This window comes from Puma concolor, chromosome F2, assembly GCF_028749965.1.
Source record: "Puma concolor isolate L17-30 chromosome F2, mPumCon1.1.hap2, whole genome shotgun sequence".
Lineage (NCBI taxonomy): Eukaryota > Metazoa > Chordata > Mammalia > Carnivora > Felidae > Puma > Puma concolor.
Genome location: NC_141684.1, coordinates 29,561,437 through 29,580,673, shown reverse-complemented (window position 1 = coordinate 29,580,673; position 19,237 = coordinate 29,561,437). Strand labels below are relative to the sequence as shown.

Sequence of the window (19,237 nt, the reverse complement as noted above, 5' to 3'; positions counted from 1 at the left end):
TTTTTTAAAAACTGATTTTTATAAGCCTCAGAAGATCACAGCTGCCATGGCTTAAAATCAATTTTAACTCATTTTCCATTCATGTAATATGAGAGGAGGGAGCCAATTTCACTGGTTCACTTGAGAAATAGTTTAAGGGTTTCCATAGTGGAGAAAGAAGTTGGTTTCAGTTCAGACAGATATTTCAAGCTTCAAGGGCTGTGTCTGGACGGAGAAGGATTTGCTCTCCCGGAAGTCCCATCACACACAGGGAGTGTGAACATATTTCAGGGCTTCTCAGGTACTGGAATTCCTGTGGCACTTAGACTAGAAGAGACTACAGTCCCCGCTGCCTCTGGAACCCTTGCTTGTGATTTCAGCCTTCCAGACAGACCGAGGACCCTGTCATCAGCATGTTTAAAAGGAAATCCTTCAAGGGGAGAAGACTGAATCAGTGAGGACTGGCTGGCCGGTGTGTGTGTGTGTGTGTGTGTGTGTGTGTGTGTGTGTGTGTGTGTGTGAGGGAGGCGGGGGGAGGGAGGGAGAGAGAGAGCATGTGTGCTCATTAGGGGACGCTCTATGATTCGACAGCCTCATTGTTGCTGCCGCTGCTCCTGCTGCGGCTGTGTGGTCTGTCAGCAGTTGGAAAGAACTGCAAGGGTTTAGAGGAACTGCAGGTCTGAAGACTGAGCGCTGCTAAATGGTATCCCCGTCAACAAAGTAGACGAGACCTCCTGCAGGGTTGGAAACTTGGACTTATTACTGCTTCATCCACCTGGAGAAAGCAGGCAGCGCCACAGAGGAAAAGGTAAGAGAAGAAATTGGCCTCTACTGGGAAGGCAGGGCAGGGGGCATGGGGAAATGGAGGCTCAAAGACTCGCTATTTTGTAGCCAAGCCATCCCACCCTCAGAGAGCAAAGGAGGCAAACGCTAAAATCCTACCAAGCTTCATCATTGAGCCTTTTCCCCCTGGTACATTTTTCTTCTTCACACTTTTCCCAAGCATCTAAGAGGTCTCTTTGTATTTCTTTTTCAGCGAGAGCAGATATCATTCAGTTTTTCCTTCTGGGCAGTCTTTCAAAATAGGGAGCTTTCTCTGTTTCTCTTATGAGCTTTTTCTCCATTAAGAGGAAACAGGTGCCTCTTATTAAGCTGGTCAAAAACAGTTGCTCCTTCCTACACGAGGGTTGCCTTAAAGGGAGTTTTCAGAAGTACATGTAAGCCCTGTTACTGTAGAAACACAAGAGGTGAAAGTAGCAGAAGAGAGAGCTACTGTCAGTGACTGGCCCCATTTGAAATGGTGATGAATTTGGACTATAACTCTTCACAGGGGGAGAGAACCACTGAGATAAAGGCAGAACACCAGGAAGAGGATGTTTTGAGAAGTGTTTCAGAGAAACTTCAAGTCACTAAAGATGGAAAACGAGACAGTAAGTGAACTGAACCAAACACAGCTTCAACCCAGAGCAGTGGTGGCCCTAGAATACCAAGTGGTCACCATCTTCCTTGTGCTCGTTATTTGTGGTTTGGGCATCGTGGGCAACATCATGGTGGTCCTGGTGGTCATGAGAACCAAGCACATGAGGACCCCCACAAACTGCTACCTGGTGAGTCTGGCAGTAGCTGATCTCATGGTCCTGGTGGCTGCTGGCCTCCCCAACATAACAGACAGTATCTATGGGTCCTGGGTCTACGGCTATGTGGGATGCCTCTGCATCACTTACCTCCAGTACTTGGGCATTAATGCCTCCTCTTGTTCCATCACAGCCTTTACCATTGAGAGGTACATAGCAATCTGTCACCCCATCAAAGCCCAGTTTCTCTGCACATTTTCCAGAGCCAAAAAGATCATCATCTTTGTCTGGGCTTTCACATCGATTTACTGTATGCTCTGGTTCTTCTTGCTGGATCTCAATATTAGCACCTACAAAGATGCTATTGTGGTGTCCTGTGGCTACAAGATCTCCAGGAATTACTACTCACCTATTTACCTAATGGACTTTGGTGTCTTTTATGTTGTGCCGATGATACTGGCCACCGTCCTCTATGGATTCATAGCTAGGATCCTCTTCTTAAATCCCATTCCTTCAGATCCTAAAGAAAACTCTAAGACATGGAAAAATGACTCAACCCACCAGAACAAGAATATGAATTCAAAGACCTCTAATAGATGTTTCAACAGCACAGTATCTTCAAGGAAGCAGGTAAGCAAACCAAAGCCTCCAAGTCCACAGAAGAAATGTGGGATAGAGTCCCTTGCAGGATGGGGTCCACTTTGCCTTACTTAGCTGATGGCAAAATGAAAATACAGTCATGCAAATGTTTCACAGTTTAAGCTTCTGCTTTACATATTAAATCCATCTCTAAAGCAAGTAAAGACCTAAAAATAGGTGGGGAAAATGTGATAGCATATCAGCAGGTATCAGTTTAGGTGCTGTTAAGATAGAGGGAAATATAAACAGAAACTCTAGAAATCCACCTTTAAAATGTTAGTGACTCTCTGGGAAATGTTATCAAACTACACCATTTGTGGCTTCTGGATATCTTTAGAAGTTCTATTACATGACAAAGATTTGATAAGGTAGTTTGAGAAAAGACGAGTCAAAGCAATAATTCTACAGTTGTTCACTGAGATATATAAATGAGAGGGGTTCAGTTCCTGGACTTCCTAGTTTTAGTGGGGAAAGTTTCTATCACCCTCTCCCCCAGCTCCCTGCAAAGTATCCCAGCATGCAGAAGCTGAAAAAGCACTTTGCTCAGGAAATGTTCTGATAAAAAGGCTAACTCCAAGCTCAATTTGTTTGTCACAAAGAATGATTTATTTTTTTAAATGTCTGTTTTTCCTGGTAGGCATAACTAAAAATCCCTTTATGCTTTCAGATCACCAAATGTGGATGTGGTTACGGTTGAATAGTGGTTTTACTAGTGAATGGAGTGCAACTTTGTTACAGTAGAAAAGGCTTATAAGACAATATAGGAATGAAATACTTTTATACCACATACACGTTCAGCTCTATTTACATATGAACTTAGCCTTCAGTTCCTTTCCCTTCTCTGCTAAACACAATAAACACATGGTAAACATTTATTCTCATGGCTGAAAAAGAAAACTTGAAATTAACAGTACTGGCTCTCTCTCTCTCTTTCCCTGTATGAAATGCAGTTCTTCCTGTGTGCATAGATAGAACTTGAGGAAGCATGCTTTAAAAAGTATGCATATAGATTATACATGCTATTACTTCCTAAACTCTAGGTTAGTTGAGATATGAAGAATTTTAATTGGACATATGGGCACACACTGAAGTGAGCTACTAATAATTACAGGTGTTGTAGATATGCATGGCATACATAAGAAACTGTAATTTAAAAGGAGTATCATTTTAAATGATACTGTGAGATTTGATTTATAGAACATTTATTATTGAAGATACCTCGATACTAGACAGAGAAGATGTGGGAAGTGCCAGCTCTTAGATCCCTATTGCTTTGGGTCCAGCAGTGCTAGCTAATACAGGGCATGTTTGGCCATCCATTACCCAAAACTTGATTAAGGAAAATTTAGAGAGATCTGTTGTCCATCTGCCAAGACAAACATTAACAAATACATTAAGAAAGTAAAGAATATGTACATCTCAATTAGAGATCAAACGTGGTTTAATATCTGCAGCAAAGGGGGTCTAAGTTCATTAGACTCCAATTTATATTCTTGTTATAAATTCTAAAAAAAATGTTTGCACTAATGTCCTTCTTTTCAATTATAGTCACTAGTACCTATTTTAAATTGTTAATTATGTTACATGTTCACACTCTTATTTCAAAGCTGTTACAGATAGTCTCTTTGTACAGGCTGGGGGTAGGAGACAAAGTTGAAGATTTGGTCCCAAACAATCCCGGGCTTAAATGCCAGGGCCCTAATCAAACAGGATGACATTGAATAAGCAGAACACTGTGAACCTCAGTCTCCTCATTTATAAAATAAAGATAAATAGCATCCAGGCTTGGTATGAGGGTTCAACGAAACATCGTATGAAATGGAACAGTGATTAACACCTGACTGTCAATTAGCCTCCTTCCTAGTTTTGTAATCTGTGGGCAACTGTAAGAGAAATAAAGATTTGTTCTTTAAAATACTATATACAGTCACCATTTAAACAGCTTAGTTGTTGAACAGATGTGTATATGATATAGTACCCTCTCTAAGGAACTTTTGAATAATGAAGGCATTTGGGAATGTATTCGGAGCATTTGGGTTTGTCACAATAACATCACTGTCTGATAGCATTCAAGAGTGACAGGCACCAAATGTCCTGACATGGTCAAGACAGGCCTGCGCGTTGAAGAAGTGCCCTGTCACAAATGCCAATAACGCCCTCATTGAGAAACACAGGATGGCATATAAATCAATAGAAGTGCATTTAGGTAATATGTCATGAAATTCAGTCTTGATTACAGATGCGATAGCAATTCAGAGAAAAGAAAGGAAATTATGGGGCTAAAGGGATCAGAGAAGGCTTCCTGGAAGAGGTGGCATTTGAAAAGGCTCTGAAAGAATGGAGCTCCTTTGCAAAGTAAAAGTTAAGAGGACAGCACTCCACACAGGAAAGGACCTGGCGGGGGTGAGAATGCTATGGGTTTTGAAAGGTGACAAGGAAGGGCACACGGAGTGGGATTTTTATGGTATTAAGTGATTTGGTTGATTAAAATGAGTGATGTATTTGGGGGAGCAGTAAAAAGAAAGATTGTATTAATGTGTGTGTGGGGGAGGGGTTAAGAGACAGAGAAGGGGCTGTGGAGGATCCCAACTATCAGGCAGAGAAGGGAGTTGTGGGTGGTGAGCAGAAAGCAGCAGTCCGCAGCATGATTCAGGGGGGTGATCAATGTGTGGATGAAACAGGAGACCATTGGCAGAAAGACCACTTTGGAAATGGGTGGTAGTGGTTCAGGCATGAGGTAGTAAGATTCTCTATCAGGAGAACTTAAAGTAAGGTGTGAACCAGAGATATGTTTCAAAGAAAGAAAGGGTGAAGTGTGAACATAGAGGACACACTGGCTGGAGACAACACAGCGTCAGGGCTCTGAGCCTAGAAGACGCAAGTTGCCCTGATCGATGGGTGGGAGTGAGAGCCATGCAGGGGGGCCCATTTTGTCCAAAATCAATGTACCTTTCGTCTGGCCTTTTTCTCTTCTAAAATTGTTCTTTTCTTAAATCTTCGAAAGGTTGAAACCTCCACCTACTATGACTAGGGTCTTTTATTTCCATATTTTCTCTGCATTTTTTTTCTTTCCGGCAAGTTTAATTTACATTTTAATAAATACTCTGTCTGGGCCAGGTCTTTCAAACCAAGTTATTAAAGTCAAATATGCATAGCCTAAGAGATCTCCATTTAAAAAGTAAATAAATGAGCATTTATATGTAAGGGACAAACGTGCATTTTCGTTTGTCTTCAACTTTTATCCCCCATGCAGAAAATCCAGATCATATCTTCCCCCCACCCTTTATTTAGAGATTCAAATATATTTTAGGAAACCGACTAAATATTTGGTAAATTCAATGAAATAAATTCAATGAATTTCAATGAAATTCAATGAAATAAATTACTCAAAATCAAGGCTTGGGCCTGTGTAGAAAAAATATTTTTCTGATTGACTAAATCTTTTGCTTTATAATTGGGTGTTTTGATATTGAGGAGATAAGGTTTAAATGGTCCCATTTGTCACATTTCAGCTCTCTTCACTCAGTGCCAATTCCCATGTGGAGCATTGTGTAGATAAAATATCTCTGTTACTGGCTGTATATTTCAAAAGAATTGATTGGATCCTTCGGTACTTTGGAGGCACAGAAACATCTTGGTAATGGACTGTACTACGGATACACATATTCAGTACAAGCATTTACTTTCCATAGAATGCAGGGGTGCTCAGAACATTGTGTGGATCAGAGTACCAGTTTTCTTTTGCATTCAGTGACTCTAATTAGTTTCTCTTTTCTCTGGTGGGAAAACTGTGGAACAGAGTCCAGATAGATGCTCTGAGTTTATGGCAAATTTTCCATTATGGGTTTTATTTGACTAAAGAAGCCTTTAAAATACCAGTCTCTGTTTCCATACATTTCTTACCAGCCTTCTACCTTACCAGAGGAACATTGCTAGCCCAAGAAACAAAGCTGTCCTTTTTAAAAAATTTTTTTAACATTTATTTATGTATTGAGAGACAGAGACAGAGCATGAGCAGGGGAGGGGCAGAGAGAGAGGGAGACACAGAATCTGAACCAGGCTCCAGGCTCTGAGCTGTCAGCACAGAGCCCGGCGCGGGGCTCGAACTCATGAAACACGAGATCATGACCTGAGCCTAAGTTGGATGCTTAACTGATTGAACCACCAAGGTGCCCCACAGCTTTCCTTTTTAAAGTGATACATGCCTTTTGTTGTTGTTGCTACTGTTATTGCTGCTGATGATATAAAAGCAATCATGCATATTATGGAAAACACGGAAAACTAGGATTAAGAAAAAGGCATCTCTTACTCCACCTCCCCAAACCACAGTTTGTTAGCACGTGCTTATATTCTTTTCCTTATGTTTTCACTTGATCTTTTGTATATAAATACAGAAATACATATATACACATAAAATTTTATACTCTGCCTTTACATAAAATGTTGAAATTAATATTCTCAAGGAGAATAGCAGACTAAAAGAAAATGGGTAAGACTGAGTCAGTTTCTCCTAGTCTTGATTTTTTTTTAATCAATAAAAGGGGAATAGCAATTACTCACAGACTCCTTGTCCAAATCCAATGAGATGCATGTGACAAAATTCATCTTAGCTCCTTCCACCTGTCCCCTCCCCTACCCTTCCCTCCTGTCTGTCCTTTCTCACTGATCTCCAGCCCCTTGGCACACTCCAGTAGTGAGATGGGCTCCCGGAAAATGCAAAACTGAGATAAAGAAAGGGCTTAAATGTGTCTTTTCTCTTCTCCTCATTCCTGCCTCCGATTCCTGGCTCCAGTGCTCTTTACTTTTTTTAAAAGGTGTTTTGGTTTTTTTTTTAAGTTTATTCACTTTTGAGAGAGACAGAGACAGTGTGAGCAGGGGAGGGGCAGACAGAAAGGGAGAGAGAGAATCCCAAGCAGGCTCCACATCATCAGCACAGAGCTCGAACTCACAGAATCATGAAATCATGACCTGAGCCGAAACCGAGAGTCAGGCCCCCCAATGTGCTACTTACTTTTTAAAGAAAACACCTTGAGCAAGGAAAATCCTTTAAGACACTGGAAGGGTCTTAAGGGAGGGAAAGAAGGCATAATGGTGTAATATCAGGCAGTAGTGCTGGTATTTGGAAGCATAAAATCCTGTAAATTGTCTAGGCAGCTTCATCAATGGCTAATCTTATCAGGCAAATTAATGGTACTAAACTCTAAAGCGTTAAGCCTAAATCAGGGGTTTCTCAAGTTTTACTGTGACTGTTTCCACAGTTCCTTTTTTGATTTATATTTGTTTTATTTGCTTCATTTGTCTGGGATCGATTATATCCTTCATAGTACAAAGGTCTCGAAGATGGAAGAAAATACGATTGTTGTCACTTGGCACACAGGTATCTAAGTGAGCCATCTTATTTTTATTATCAAAGAATAGCTTTATATTTTCCCATTCACATCCTTTATAAGGAAAGACTCTGTACATACCCCATAAACCAACTCATTGAAAATCCCCTGCAGTTATGTGCTTTGTGTCCCTTGGTTAGATGAACATTGTTTATTCCTAGTTTTATATTTGCAGCTTCGAGCCATAATTTCATCAGTAGAGAAAAATAAATTTTCCTATATGCCTCCTATGTACCCCTACGGCATTCTTAATTTGGCCATACACACACACACACACACACACACACACACACGCACGCACACACACACGCACACCTTAAAATCAGCTAGCCTTGATCATGACAAACTGTATTTCTTTACGTAGCCTTTTGTGAATTCTTCAAGCTGCGAGCAGATATCCCAAGCTCCAGACACAGGAAGGCTGGGCTGGCACCATGTCTTTAGGCTCCTTTACCCTTTCTTTATGGGTTGGGGGAAGGGTGAGAAATATAAAGCTAGAGCAAGGTCAACACTAAGCAAAATCGTGCAGTAGGGCATTTTATATTTGGTATCTTCCTCACTTTAATGAAACATCCACTCATAATCCAAAAAGCACCTAACACTGTCCTAAGTGTGGAGGCTACAGGGACATAGAGAGATGAACTCTTCACCTTCAAGGAGCTCACTATTGACGATGTGCACACACTAGCCTGAGCAGCCCATCGTGTTCTGGACAGAAGACACAGCATCAGGAGGGGAGAGGTGAAATGAGGGAGAAAGGAGGCAGGCTTTATGGAGTATGTGGCATTGAGTTGAGCCTGTATAGATGGACAGAAGGTCTAAAAGCCACACCAAGAAGACCAGGAGAGAAAGAAGGAATGGAGCCCAAGAGAACAGAGGCTGGGAGATGGCTGGGCAGGTTCAGGGACAGAACGGTCTAGAGCTGGTGTCGTTGCAGTGGAGCGACAAAAAGCAGTTGTCCAATGAAGGTCACCTGACCCTGTTGCATCTGACTCCCTTCTTGCCTCTACAATCCTACCCTTTGTAATTCTCCCTGCTTTTATCCATGCTCAGTTACGAGTCTGCAGCACGCAGCTCTAGCAAACACTTTATTGTTTTCTGGACATCATGTAAGTGCATCAAATCCAATATGTCTGAGACTAAACCCATTATTTTTCTTGATAACCTCTACCTTCCTCTTTCTTTCTTATTTGAGAGTCCCAACCCAGAAATCCAAGAGTCCTTCTAAGGTGCCTTCTGCCCTGTATACCCAAGTCTGAGTGGTTCTAGCTCCAAATTCTCATATTGTACATACCCCGTTCACACCACCATTGTCCTCCCTCGCCACTGCCCACCTGCTCGAATTCAGCACACACCTCAGCAGCCTCTCAGGCTCCAGTTCCAATCTCTCCCAAATCATTCTGTACACTGCTCACTAGGGGATTGCTCTAACATAGAGATATGTTATCCAAGTGATTTATATGTTTCCCTGAGGTCTACAATTTAAACATCTTAGCATTAACAAATAAGATCCTGCCTCCTTCCTATGTTTTCAGCTTATTCTCTTGTGGCTCTCCTAACTTATGCTTTATGGTGTAGTGATACTGAATTATTTGTAGCTCTCTTAACTTGTTCTTCCAGCCAGAATGCCCTTCATCTGGCAAACTCGCAATGATCTTTTGAGTCTCAGATCAAATGGTACCCCCAGCTACCCCACCAAGCCTTCCCTGAATTTCTCAGGCAATTTATATAACTGAATGCCTAGCTGTAACTATGTATGTTAGGTATTCTAGCTATGTTTCCATAATGATTTGCATATACTGCTGGTTTAGTAATTCTTAGCATCATTATTGTTAGTGTGTCCAGCTTCCTACTGCCACAAACATCCTTAAGAGTAAGGTCTTGTATCCTCAGTGACCTCAGCACTGTGTCTGGCACAGAACAGACTTCCAAAAGTCTGTATACATAGTTGCGTGTTACAGCCAAAAAATACAGGCTTTGGAAGACTAGTTTGTTAGCATGTCTTCCCAACTCTGTGTTGGTCACATGGGTTGCTTAAAATTGGCCATGGGTGTAGTTTTGTTTTTTTAACTACAGAAATCAGCAAGTATGACACTTCAGTGTTTCCCCTTTTTTTGTGGCAAGCCAGCTGTTAAGTATTTTTCAGCACACTTGTGTGTGTGTATCATATGTAATTTTACATATATAATGAATGAAAGTGTGAAAGAGTACATGCGCATTTACTTTGGGGCTTGGTCAATTCCAATATTATTTTGCTCCATGAAAAATTGTTGTGGATTTATGCTACAGTCTTCTCTGCTTTTAATTACAATTTTCTTGCCTTTTATTGCATCCCCTTTTTTTAAAAAAATTATTTTATTTCACTGTAAGTAATCTCTACGCTCAACATGGGGCTCGAACCCATAACCCCAAGACCAAGAGTCGCATGCTCCACTGACTGAGCCAGCCCCGCACCCCTACTGAATCCCTTTTTTATTCTAAAGTAGCCACACAAGCAATTACCCAGTATGATGGTGACTATGTGAGTAGACAAAGCTTTTTATGAATATTTCCCCTCCCAGACAGGATAGGCTAATTTAGAAATATGGAAGACACAAGTAATAATTTACCTTTTATACAAAATCCTGTTGGCTTTCCAATGAGCCTTTGAAATACCCTCTGTAATGAAAGAGTTGCACTGGACAGGATGTGCAGAGAGGCAGGGGGATAGCACCTCAGGGAAGGAAAATAATGTCAGCAGAGGTATAAAAATGAGAATAAATCTATCTGACCATCCCTTTTCCTAAAACAATTTGCACACATCATTTTCTTTCAAAAGGAATATTCCCAATATCCTCTGACTAGCTCTTAAAACTCTCTAAAGTCTGACCCTTTCATCATTATTTTGGCTTTGTTTTATCCATTATTTCTTCAATTCAAAAAACATTTATTGAGTGCCAATTTCATGCCGGCGATTGCTCTGGAAAACCAATGGTAGTCACTATTTTAAGGAACTTCTAGTGAAATATCAAAGATCGCCACTAAAGACAGTTGGAAAAATAGAAGGTTAGGCTGTACAGTGTGCAGAAGAGGCAACAGAGAGTGGTGAACAGTGTGCTTAAGGCTGGAAAGCAAGCCTCCCACAGAGTAAGAGTCACCTGCGCAGAACAAAAAAGAGTAGACTTATCTGTATTCATTCCTTCCCCGTAGATTCAGGCATGTCATACCAGATTCTCCTGCACACACCAGTCTCATTTATATTTTGCAACCTGTTCATGCAATTTTTTCCCACCTGTAAAGCCATCTCCACTCTTTACGCTACCACACCTACCTGTGCATCTCACGTTTCAACCTCTGGCTGCAGTTGGATCAACAGGTCCCGTATATTGGATATATATTGGAAGGTAGGTGAGCGTGAGCTCTAGAGTCAGAAACACATAGGGACACCTGGGTGGCTTAGTCAGTTGAGCATCCAACTCGATTTCAGCTCAGGTCATGATCCCAGGGCCATGGTCAAGCCCTGCGTCCAGCTCCACACCTGCTTGGGATTTTCTCTCTTTCTCTCTTCTATCCCTCTCCCCTGCTCATTCTGTCTCTCTAAAACAGGAAAAAGAAAAAGAAAGAAAGAACAACATAAGTCCCAGCTCTTTTACTTTGGATAAGTTATTTTACTTCTTGATATTTCGGTTTGTTCATATGTAAAATAGGATACTAATGATAGCCACTCATAAGATTCTTGTGAGGCAATGCCTAGTCCATAAGAAGTATTCAGTAATTCTTTTCACTATATTTAAATTGTATGCTATATTTGAAATGTCAATTACTCCCTCCTTATTCATGACATAGCAAAAATATAAACGGGTAATTCTTTCCCAAAGAAGACAAATTTTAGAGGTTATAAAAGAGATAGATCTTCCAGGATCATCTAACAGCATATTGATGAGATCAAATTAGTAAAGACTTCCTGAGTTCCTACTATGTGCCCAGAGAGAAATATAAGTGCAATATAAAACTCACACACATAACAGAAGCTAAGTGTCACTGACTTTTTACTATGTATTCTGTACTCTTTTATTTGAACTAACTCATTAAATTCTCACAACCATCATGGGAAGTAGTAACTAATTATAGAAGAGGATGCGAAGTCATCGGGGGCTGCTAAGTGTCTGCTCTGGGTCACACAGCTGGCTATGGCAAGCCAGGATTTGAACCCACACTCCTGCTCCAGAGCTGATACAATATCAACCATAGGGCAAGAAAAAAGAAAATAAAGGTAGGATTGGTGGAGGTTTAAGTAAGTTTCCTGGAGCTGGTAGGATGAAAGGGGTCCAGAGGTTTTAAGAGGGTTACGGAGGGGAGATAACAGAGGTTCTCCCAGATAAAAGAGGGAGAAGGGACAGATGTGACAGTATTATCCATAGGAGAAAAAAGCCCAGAATTTAAAAATGCGTGTTCTGTCTGAAGAATAGTGATGAGATGAGCTAGATGTGAGCCAAAGGTCCATGTTAGTGAGACATGGGATATAAACGTGGAGGACACGCAGGCTGGGAATGGATCGATGAGACCAGGAACCCAGCACAGCATCCCCACTAGCACCTAGCTGGCGGCTCCCTGGTCTCTCCATTGAGCGATGCCACGGAAGAGTGCACATTGTACAAAGCTGCTCAGCCGCCCTTGGAGTTTCCATTCCAGCCTTGGCGACCTCTGTCCCTGTACAGGACCATAAGCAGTTCCTTCTTTTTGTGCTTGAAATGCCTATTTCATAGCTCCCTGATTTCTTCATACCATTATACCTGCAACGTTTTCCACTGAAAGTTCTCCCCTGTCTGACATCTGTCTTCTCTCTACCACTGCTTCCTCCACACCTGTGTTTCATTGCCCCTCTGCGCTGCAGATGGGGAGGCCGGATCCTGCCTTGCCAGGCTCTTGCCCGGGCTTCTCAACCAGTCTCCCGGCCCTTAATCTCCCTCCTCTGGGTCATCCCCCAGAGTGCTGCTCAGATCCTCTAAAATGCACACTTGATAACATCCCTATGATGCCTGGAATCACCAATATCCTGTGTCTTACAGGCATAAATGCAGCATCATTATTACGGTATACTGGGACATTTATGATCTGCTGTCTACTCCCCCAAACCCACCTTCAATCCCCAGCACCCCATTCCAGGAGCAGTTTCCTAAACTGACCCGCTCTGTCATGGGTCCAAACCAGCATGCAAACCCTGAGCTGGAAGCTTTCTGCAGCTCCTTCTTGGACCCGTTACTTCGAATCTGCCCCTCACTGATCTCATCTCGGAGCAGGCTTTCCAGAGCCCACTGGCAGCAAGTGTTTGAGGTTTCTCCCTCCCCTCAGCAGCATTTTGTTCTCACATCTGTGCAGCACACTGTGTTGATGTAATAATTTGTTCAGATTTCTCTGCCACCAGATCATGTGTCCCACACTGGCGGCAACATTATCTGGTTCGTTTTTGTGTCCACACTGCCTGTTGTGGTGCCTTGGGACATACTGATAAATGACTGAACGGGTAAGGACTGGGTGTAAAGGATGAGGATGATGGAAGGGTCAAATATGACTCTGGCAGTTCTTTTCTGAAGCCTGCAAATGGTGAAATTGAGAGAAACATTGAGGGAGAGATGTCAAAAGCACTGTCCGAAATCTTCACTGTCAGAGGAGGATCATTTTTCCATTGTGTTTAGGATTTGGAAGTTTTTACATTGTGAATGGAGTGGTCAGGATCAAATATGTGCCTTCAGAGATCATTAGAATAATGGAAAGAAGGTGTAATTTGGATTGAATCTAAAGAGAGGGAAGGACAGACTAACAAAAACTGAGTTCTGGAGGAATCTTTATAATTAGGAGGCTGGAAGGGGACTGGAGTCTTTGCTGGATAAAAAGACCTATTTTCCCCTCTTGGAACATGGCCAGAGGGCCAAAGGCAGAATTATAATAGATGCTTTGCCTCCAGTTGGGAGGGAAAATAAAGAAAGAAGAATGAGCCAAGGAGAGAGGGAAGTTTCCATTATAAGAGTCAATGGATTTATCTAAATCTGGGAAGTCATGGCCTTGCCACCAGAGTCAAACACAGCTCTTCATAGCTGCATGCAAGGTGCATGAGAACTTAAACTACAAATTAAATTCTCTCTGAAAATTAGACAAGACTAAATGTGCACACAAAATAGAATGAATAATGCAAAACCCCTGACAGCCCTGTTTAGGTGAAATAAAAATAGAAAAAAAGTCATTTTGGGAAAGAAAATCCTGCAACATTTCATAAGCAGCACCGGTGACTTGAGGCTGTCCCTCTAGGATAGCTCGCCTGAGCATAATTGTGTAGTGACTGCAAGCAGGTGAAGCATCCTGTGCCTCTCCATTCTGCACTTCGGCGTTGGAGCTCTATCGGGATTTATGGCTCTGGGAGAACTCAGCATATTTTCTGCAGGCAGCGGCTCTGAGCTTAGGGAAGGTGGCCGTGACTCAGTGAGAAAGGCAGCACCATCTTGAGAGTGAGAGAGAACAGAAGCAGGGTAAAGGCAGAGCACCCCATGAATTTTTAAGGATCATTTGTAAAGTCAAGTACTGTGCAGGACTGATGCCCTGCCATCTTGCTCTGATTGGAGTTCGGCTTTGTGACTGATTCAACCTGGCAAACGTGGAAGATTATGCATACAGAAAATGTGGATGAGGGAGGGCGGGAGAAAAAAACGGACACTGAAATATTTTCTGTTTTACCAGGAAAGATGGGAATGGGCTCAGATTCAGGGTGAATTTACAGGAGAAATATTTAACCAGAAACTATAAAGTGCTAGGATGGATCTCCAGCTATTTCTCTATTAAATTAATTAAGAGCAATCAAATCAATACTTTTGTATCAACCAACTGCAGTACACAGTGGAGATGTTGTCCTTGTTAGATTATTACAATCCCTTCAGTGTGTTATTATATGGAATAGGAAAAGAGTGGAAGTCAGGACAGATTTGCACCTGCTCATCTATGGTTTAATTGAAAACCTACTATATATCAGGCACTGTGTTAGGGACTAGGATACAAACATGAACAAGTTACAGTTCCTGCTCACAAAAAGTTCACAGTCTAGTAGGAAAAAACAGGAAAGTAAACCAATAATTAAACCTACAAAGGAATAAATGTTATCATCAGAAAAAGCAGAGTGGTATTCTGTTCTATTGACCTAGATGGCTTAGGGGCAGATGGGCATCAGAAAGGCTTTTTGGAAAAGAGGACTCTTACGCTTCACCTTGTAAATTAATAGAAGTTTTGTAGGTGAAGAAGGGAAGGAAGATGGTTTATGCAGTGGGAACTATACAGGGGAAGGCTGGGAGTCCAGAAAGAATGCCATCAACCCAGAGAAATGCACATAGCTCATTAAGACTGGACAACAAAATATGAGTCTAATGAGACAGGCAGGGACAAGGAAACAAAATCTTTAAGATATTGAATGATTTAAACAATATTCTAAGGGCTATGCAAAGTCATCAGAAGATTGTAAGGTGAGGCATATTATCATCAGATTTGTGCTTGAGGAAGATTGCTGTCTTCTTGTAGGCAAAGGATTGGACCAAAATCAAGGGAATTAGCTAGGAGAGGGCTGCAACAATATGGATGGTATAATCTGAATGACTCTACACAGGCTTCACATTATAAGGTAAATGGCAGTAAGAATAGAGAGAAATAGATACATTTAGAATCTAATCAATAGAGTTTGTGTGAGTAGATGTGCAGAAAGTGGGACAGAGAGAATCAAAGATAAGTCCCTTGAGCCATTGAGAAAGTAGTGTGATACTTGACAGTCTGCATTCTGGAGTCCCGTGCACTACAGCAGAGCCAGGGTTGGCCACTGACTACGAGATGTGAGCCAGTTAATTTGGCTCACTTTGCACATCCTGTAAAAAGGACACTAATAATGGACTTATCTCTCAAGGTAACTATTAGGATTTAGTGAAAAAATCCATATAAAGCACCATGCATGGTGCCTGGAACATGGAAATGATAAACGCTAGGTACTGTTATTATTAATTGGATAGTGTAATTTGCCTAAATGAGGACAATTAGTGGAGGTACACATTTCAGGGCAGTGAGCATATTAAGTTTAGCTTTGCCCATGTTGCATTTCAAGTGTCTAGAGAACACAAGGGCGCAGTTTGAAGTATAGATTTCGAGCTTAGAAGAAACACCTGGCCTGGAGATACAGATTTGGGGCAATCAGTGTCCAGATGGTTTGTTGGGGACTCTGGGGTAGACTTTGTGGAATAGAAAAGAAACCCTAGAGAGGCTAGAATTCTGGGGAGATGGGATGAAGGAGCCTATAAAATAAAGAGAAGGAATTGTCAGAGAGGGAGGAGGAAAGCCAGGAGAAAGTAGAATCACAAAAGCTGAAGGAGACTTTCTATAAAGGTCAATAGAAAGAGGTAAAGGTAAGGACTGAAAAAGCACCCCAAACAGGCATTGGTCACCTTTGTGAATGCAATTTCCATAAAGTATAGAGGAATTAAATTAGATTTCATGAAGTTGTGAATGAATTGATGAGGGGAAATACAGAGAGTAAGAGTAGACAACTGTTTTAACAAATTCGATTATAAGAGAGAAGGGTGGGGGGGGTGCACGGTAATGACAGGGAGAAAAAAAGACAGTGTATTCTTGTTTATTTTATTTTGTTTACTGCTTAATACAGGAGAAACCTTAAGCCTTTAAATCCTGATAGGAAAGAGCTAGCAGAGTGGGAGGAATTATTTGCAGATACACAAGCCAGACTCGCTGTTGAGAGGGCATGGTCCCTGAGGAAGTGCGAAGGAATACCAGAAAGAGCATAAGCAAAGCAATCACTTTGGGGAGGGAAAGGGGGCTTCTTTCCTTTCCTGGCAGCAGGGATTGAGTGGAATTCACTCATCCACTTACAGCACCTTGCAGTGTCTGGCACATAGAAATCTCAATGAATGTCAAATGAATGGATAAATGAGTCAATTAAAGAAGGAATGAATGATACAGGAAGAGAGGTAAGGAAGATCATGGTGGCAGATTATTTTTAGGTTAGGGGACAGGAGGTGGTTAATTCTCAAAAGCTGGTCTCTCTTTTCTTGGTGAAACCAAATGGAAAATCATGCCCTGAGAATGAAGAGGCAGTGGTGGAGGCATGGCAGTCCACTGTGGGGAGTGGGAGAGGCAGAGTTCATGTTTAGAAACAAGGAGCTGGTGTGATAGTATATTACAGGCAATCTGAATTTCTTAGTGACATCTAACACTTTGCAATGGGCCAGTTCTTGGACTCATTCCCAGTAAATATCTCAGGCAAATTAGGAAAGTCCATCCCTTTGTTTAGGCAACCAAAACACTAATCCTTAAGGTCTTTATGTTTGTGGTGCCACATTTAGATGATCCAGTTCACTGCCTTCAAGGTTGTTTCCTTTTCTGTTACAAAGAATGGCACACCCACAGCCAGTACAATTTACATTTAGCACTTCATTCCCTTTTGTTGAGGCAAGGGTCTTATGATAAAGGGTGTGACCAGATAAGATTTGATGCATTACCAAGGGCAGAGATGTCTACATTTGCCAAAAAGTTCCATCTGAAGTCCTGCTCCAAATCGATAGAAGCCAGGTGCCTCAATAATTCCCTTACTCAAAAATGTTGTGAACAGGACCAGCTCATGGGCAACAACTCCTTTCTCACAATCTTGAGCCAGGTCTCTCTTTTATCAGCACCCTCAACTGATGTGTCTGGTGTCCACATTCTTTTTCCTTCCCCTCAAACATCCCGGCTCTTTCCAATATATAATTGAAGGATGCTGGGAACATATTTAAAAGCAATTAGCCTTTTGACAAAAGTAACGCAACTCCATTCTGCAGACAGTTCTTGACTTTACTTTGCTCCTGACTTTGTGTCATAGAAAGAGGTCATTATGAAGTGCAAACACTCTTAATAAACAGGGATTGGCAGGATCAAGGGTGCTTGGCTCTTCTCATTCTTATGCAAGCATACTGCGTTTTTGTGCCTCACCAAGACTCTTGAGCTACGAAAGGCAAAAGGCACAGAGGTTCCATATAACCTTCTCTTTATCAGTGCACTAGATCCCACACGATGTTTGCTTCTTCTGGGGGGAGCTCTCCCAACTCCAGGAGTCTGTGGCGGCCACTCAAAATCCAATGCAGACCCCAACTTCAGACATGTGGAAAACTCTGTTATGGACTATGGCTTTTAAGCTAATGAATAGTTTCTGTTGCTGGCTCCTTCCCAATTGTACTCATTTCCTCAGAATAATTAATTAAGATTGGTTATTAAATCACATCAGGCTTATTGTACCCATCCTAAACATGCTTTGATGTAGACAATTATCTATGTGCATACCACAAGTAGAAAATGCAGTCTTGAATTTATTTCTTTAATCATGAAGACTGAGATAGTAAAAGAAAACCCATGTTCCTATTATGCCCAGTTAGTCAAAAGACAGAAAATTCTGGGCTGTGACAGTATGAATTATCTTCTCAAATAATTTTTAATGGTCATTAAGACGTTCTAGACTGCCTCTCTCTCTGCCCCTTCCCCTGCTTGCACTCTCCCTCTCTCTCTCTCACAAAGACATAAACTTTAAAAAAAATTTTTAAAAACAAAGTTCTCAGTAGCATTAAAGGAAGGTACTCTCATTTTGACAAACTGATACCTAAATGTAAGCCCACTTTAAGACAGTCCTGCTGTCTTTCATAAAGAGTTAGAGTAAAGCTATTATAATTAGAATTCCATTTATTCAAGAATATTACCTTTCTGCCTCAGCTAAACTGGCCCAGTATGATCTCAATATTAAGGATAGAATCAAATTGTTTAGTAACACTGAGGAATATAAATAATTTTTTCAAAAACAATAATTTATCATAAAGCTGACTTGAATATGATAATTAGCAATGATAAAATTCACAAAATCATTTTTTCCTAAAAAGCAATAGAAATGTCTTCACTCAGAAGTAAAACATTTAGGGTGGCTGGGTCGTTCAGTAGGTTAAATGTCCTACTCTTGGTTGCAGCTCAGGTCATGATCTCATGGTTTGTGGGATCGAGCCCCACAGCAGGCTCTACACTGACAGCAAGGAACCTGCTTGGAATTCTCTCTCTCCCTCTCAGTACCCCTACCCTGCTCACATGCTCTCTCTTTCTTTCTCAAAGTAAATACATAAAAACTGTTTTTAAAAAAAGAAGTAAAACTGGGAATGCAAGCTGGTGCAGCCACTCTGTAAAACAGTATGGAGGTTCCTCAAAAAATTAAAAATAGAACTACCCTATGACCCAGCAATTGCACTACTAGGCATTTATCCATGGGATACAGGTGTGTTGTTTCGAAGGGACACATGTACCCCAATGTTTATAGCAGCACTATCAACAATAGCCAAAGTATGGAAAGAGCCCAAATGTCCATCAATGGATGAATGGATAAAAAAGATGTGGTATATATATACAATGGAGTATTACTCAGCAATCAAAAAGAATGAAATCTTGCCATTTGCAACTATGTGGATGGAACTGGACAGTATTAGGCTAAGTGAAATTAGTCAGTCAGAGAAAGATAAATATATGACTTCACTCATATGAGGACTTTAAAAGACAAAACAGATGAACATAAGGGAGAGGGAAACAAAACTAATATAAAAACAGGGAGGGGGACAAAACAGAAGAGACTAT

The 19,237-nt window shown here is 41.3% G+C and overlaps 1 protein-coding gene across 1 annotated transcript in view; it reads left to right on the top strand.

Moving 5' to 3' along the window:
• Positions 1 to 546: 546 nt before the first annotated feature.
• TRHR (thyrotropin releasing hormone receptor) overlaps positions 547 to 19,237 on the top strand; it is a 52,135-nt gene continuing 33,444 nt past the window's right edge. Inside the window, exons 1-2 of the mRNA XM_025922858.2 lie at positions 547 to 787; positions 1,310 to 2,183. Of these exons, the coding sequence (XP_025778643.1) occupies positions 1,395 to 2,183 (789 nt within the window). The 5' untranslated portion in view covers positions 547 to 787; positions 1,310 to 1,394. The remainder of the gene's footprint in view (positions 788 to 1,309; positions 2,184 to 19,237) is intronic.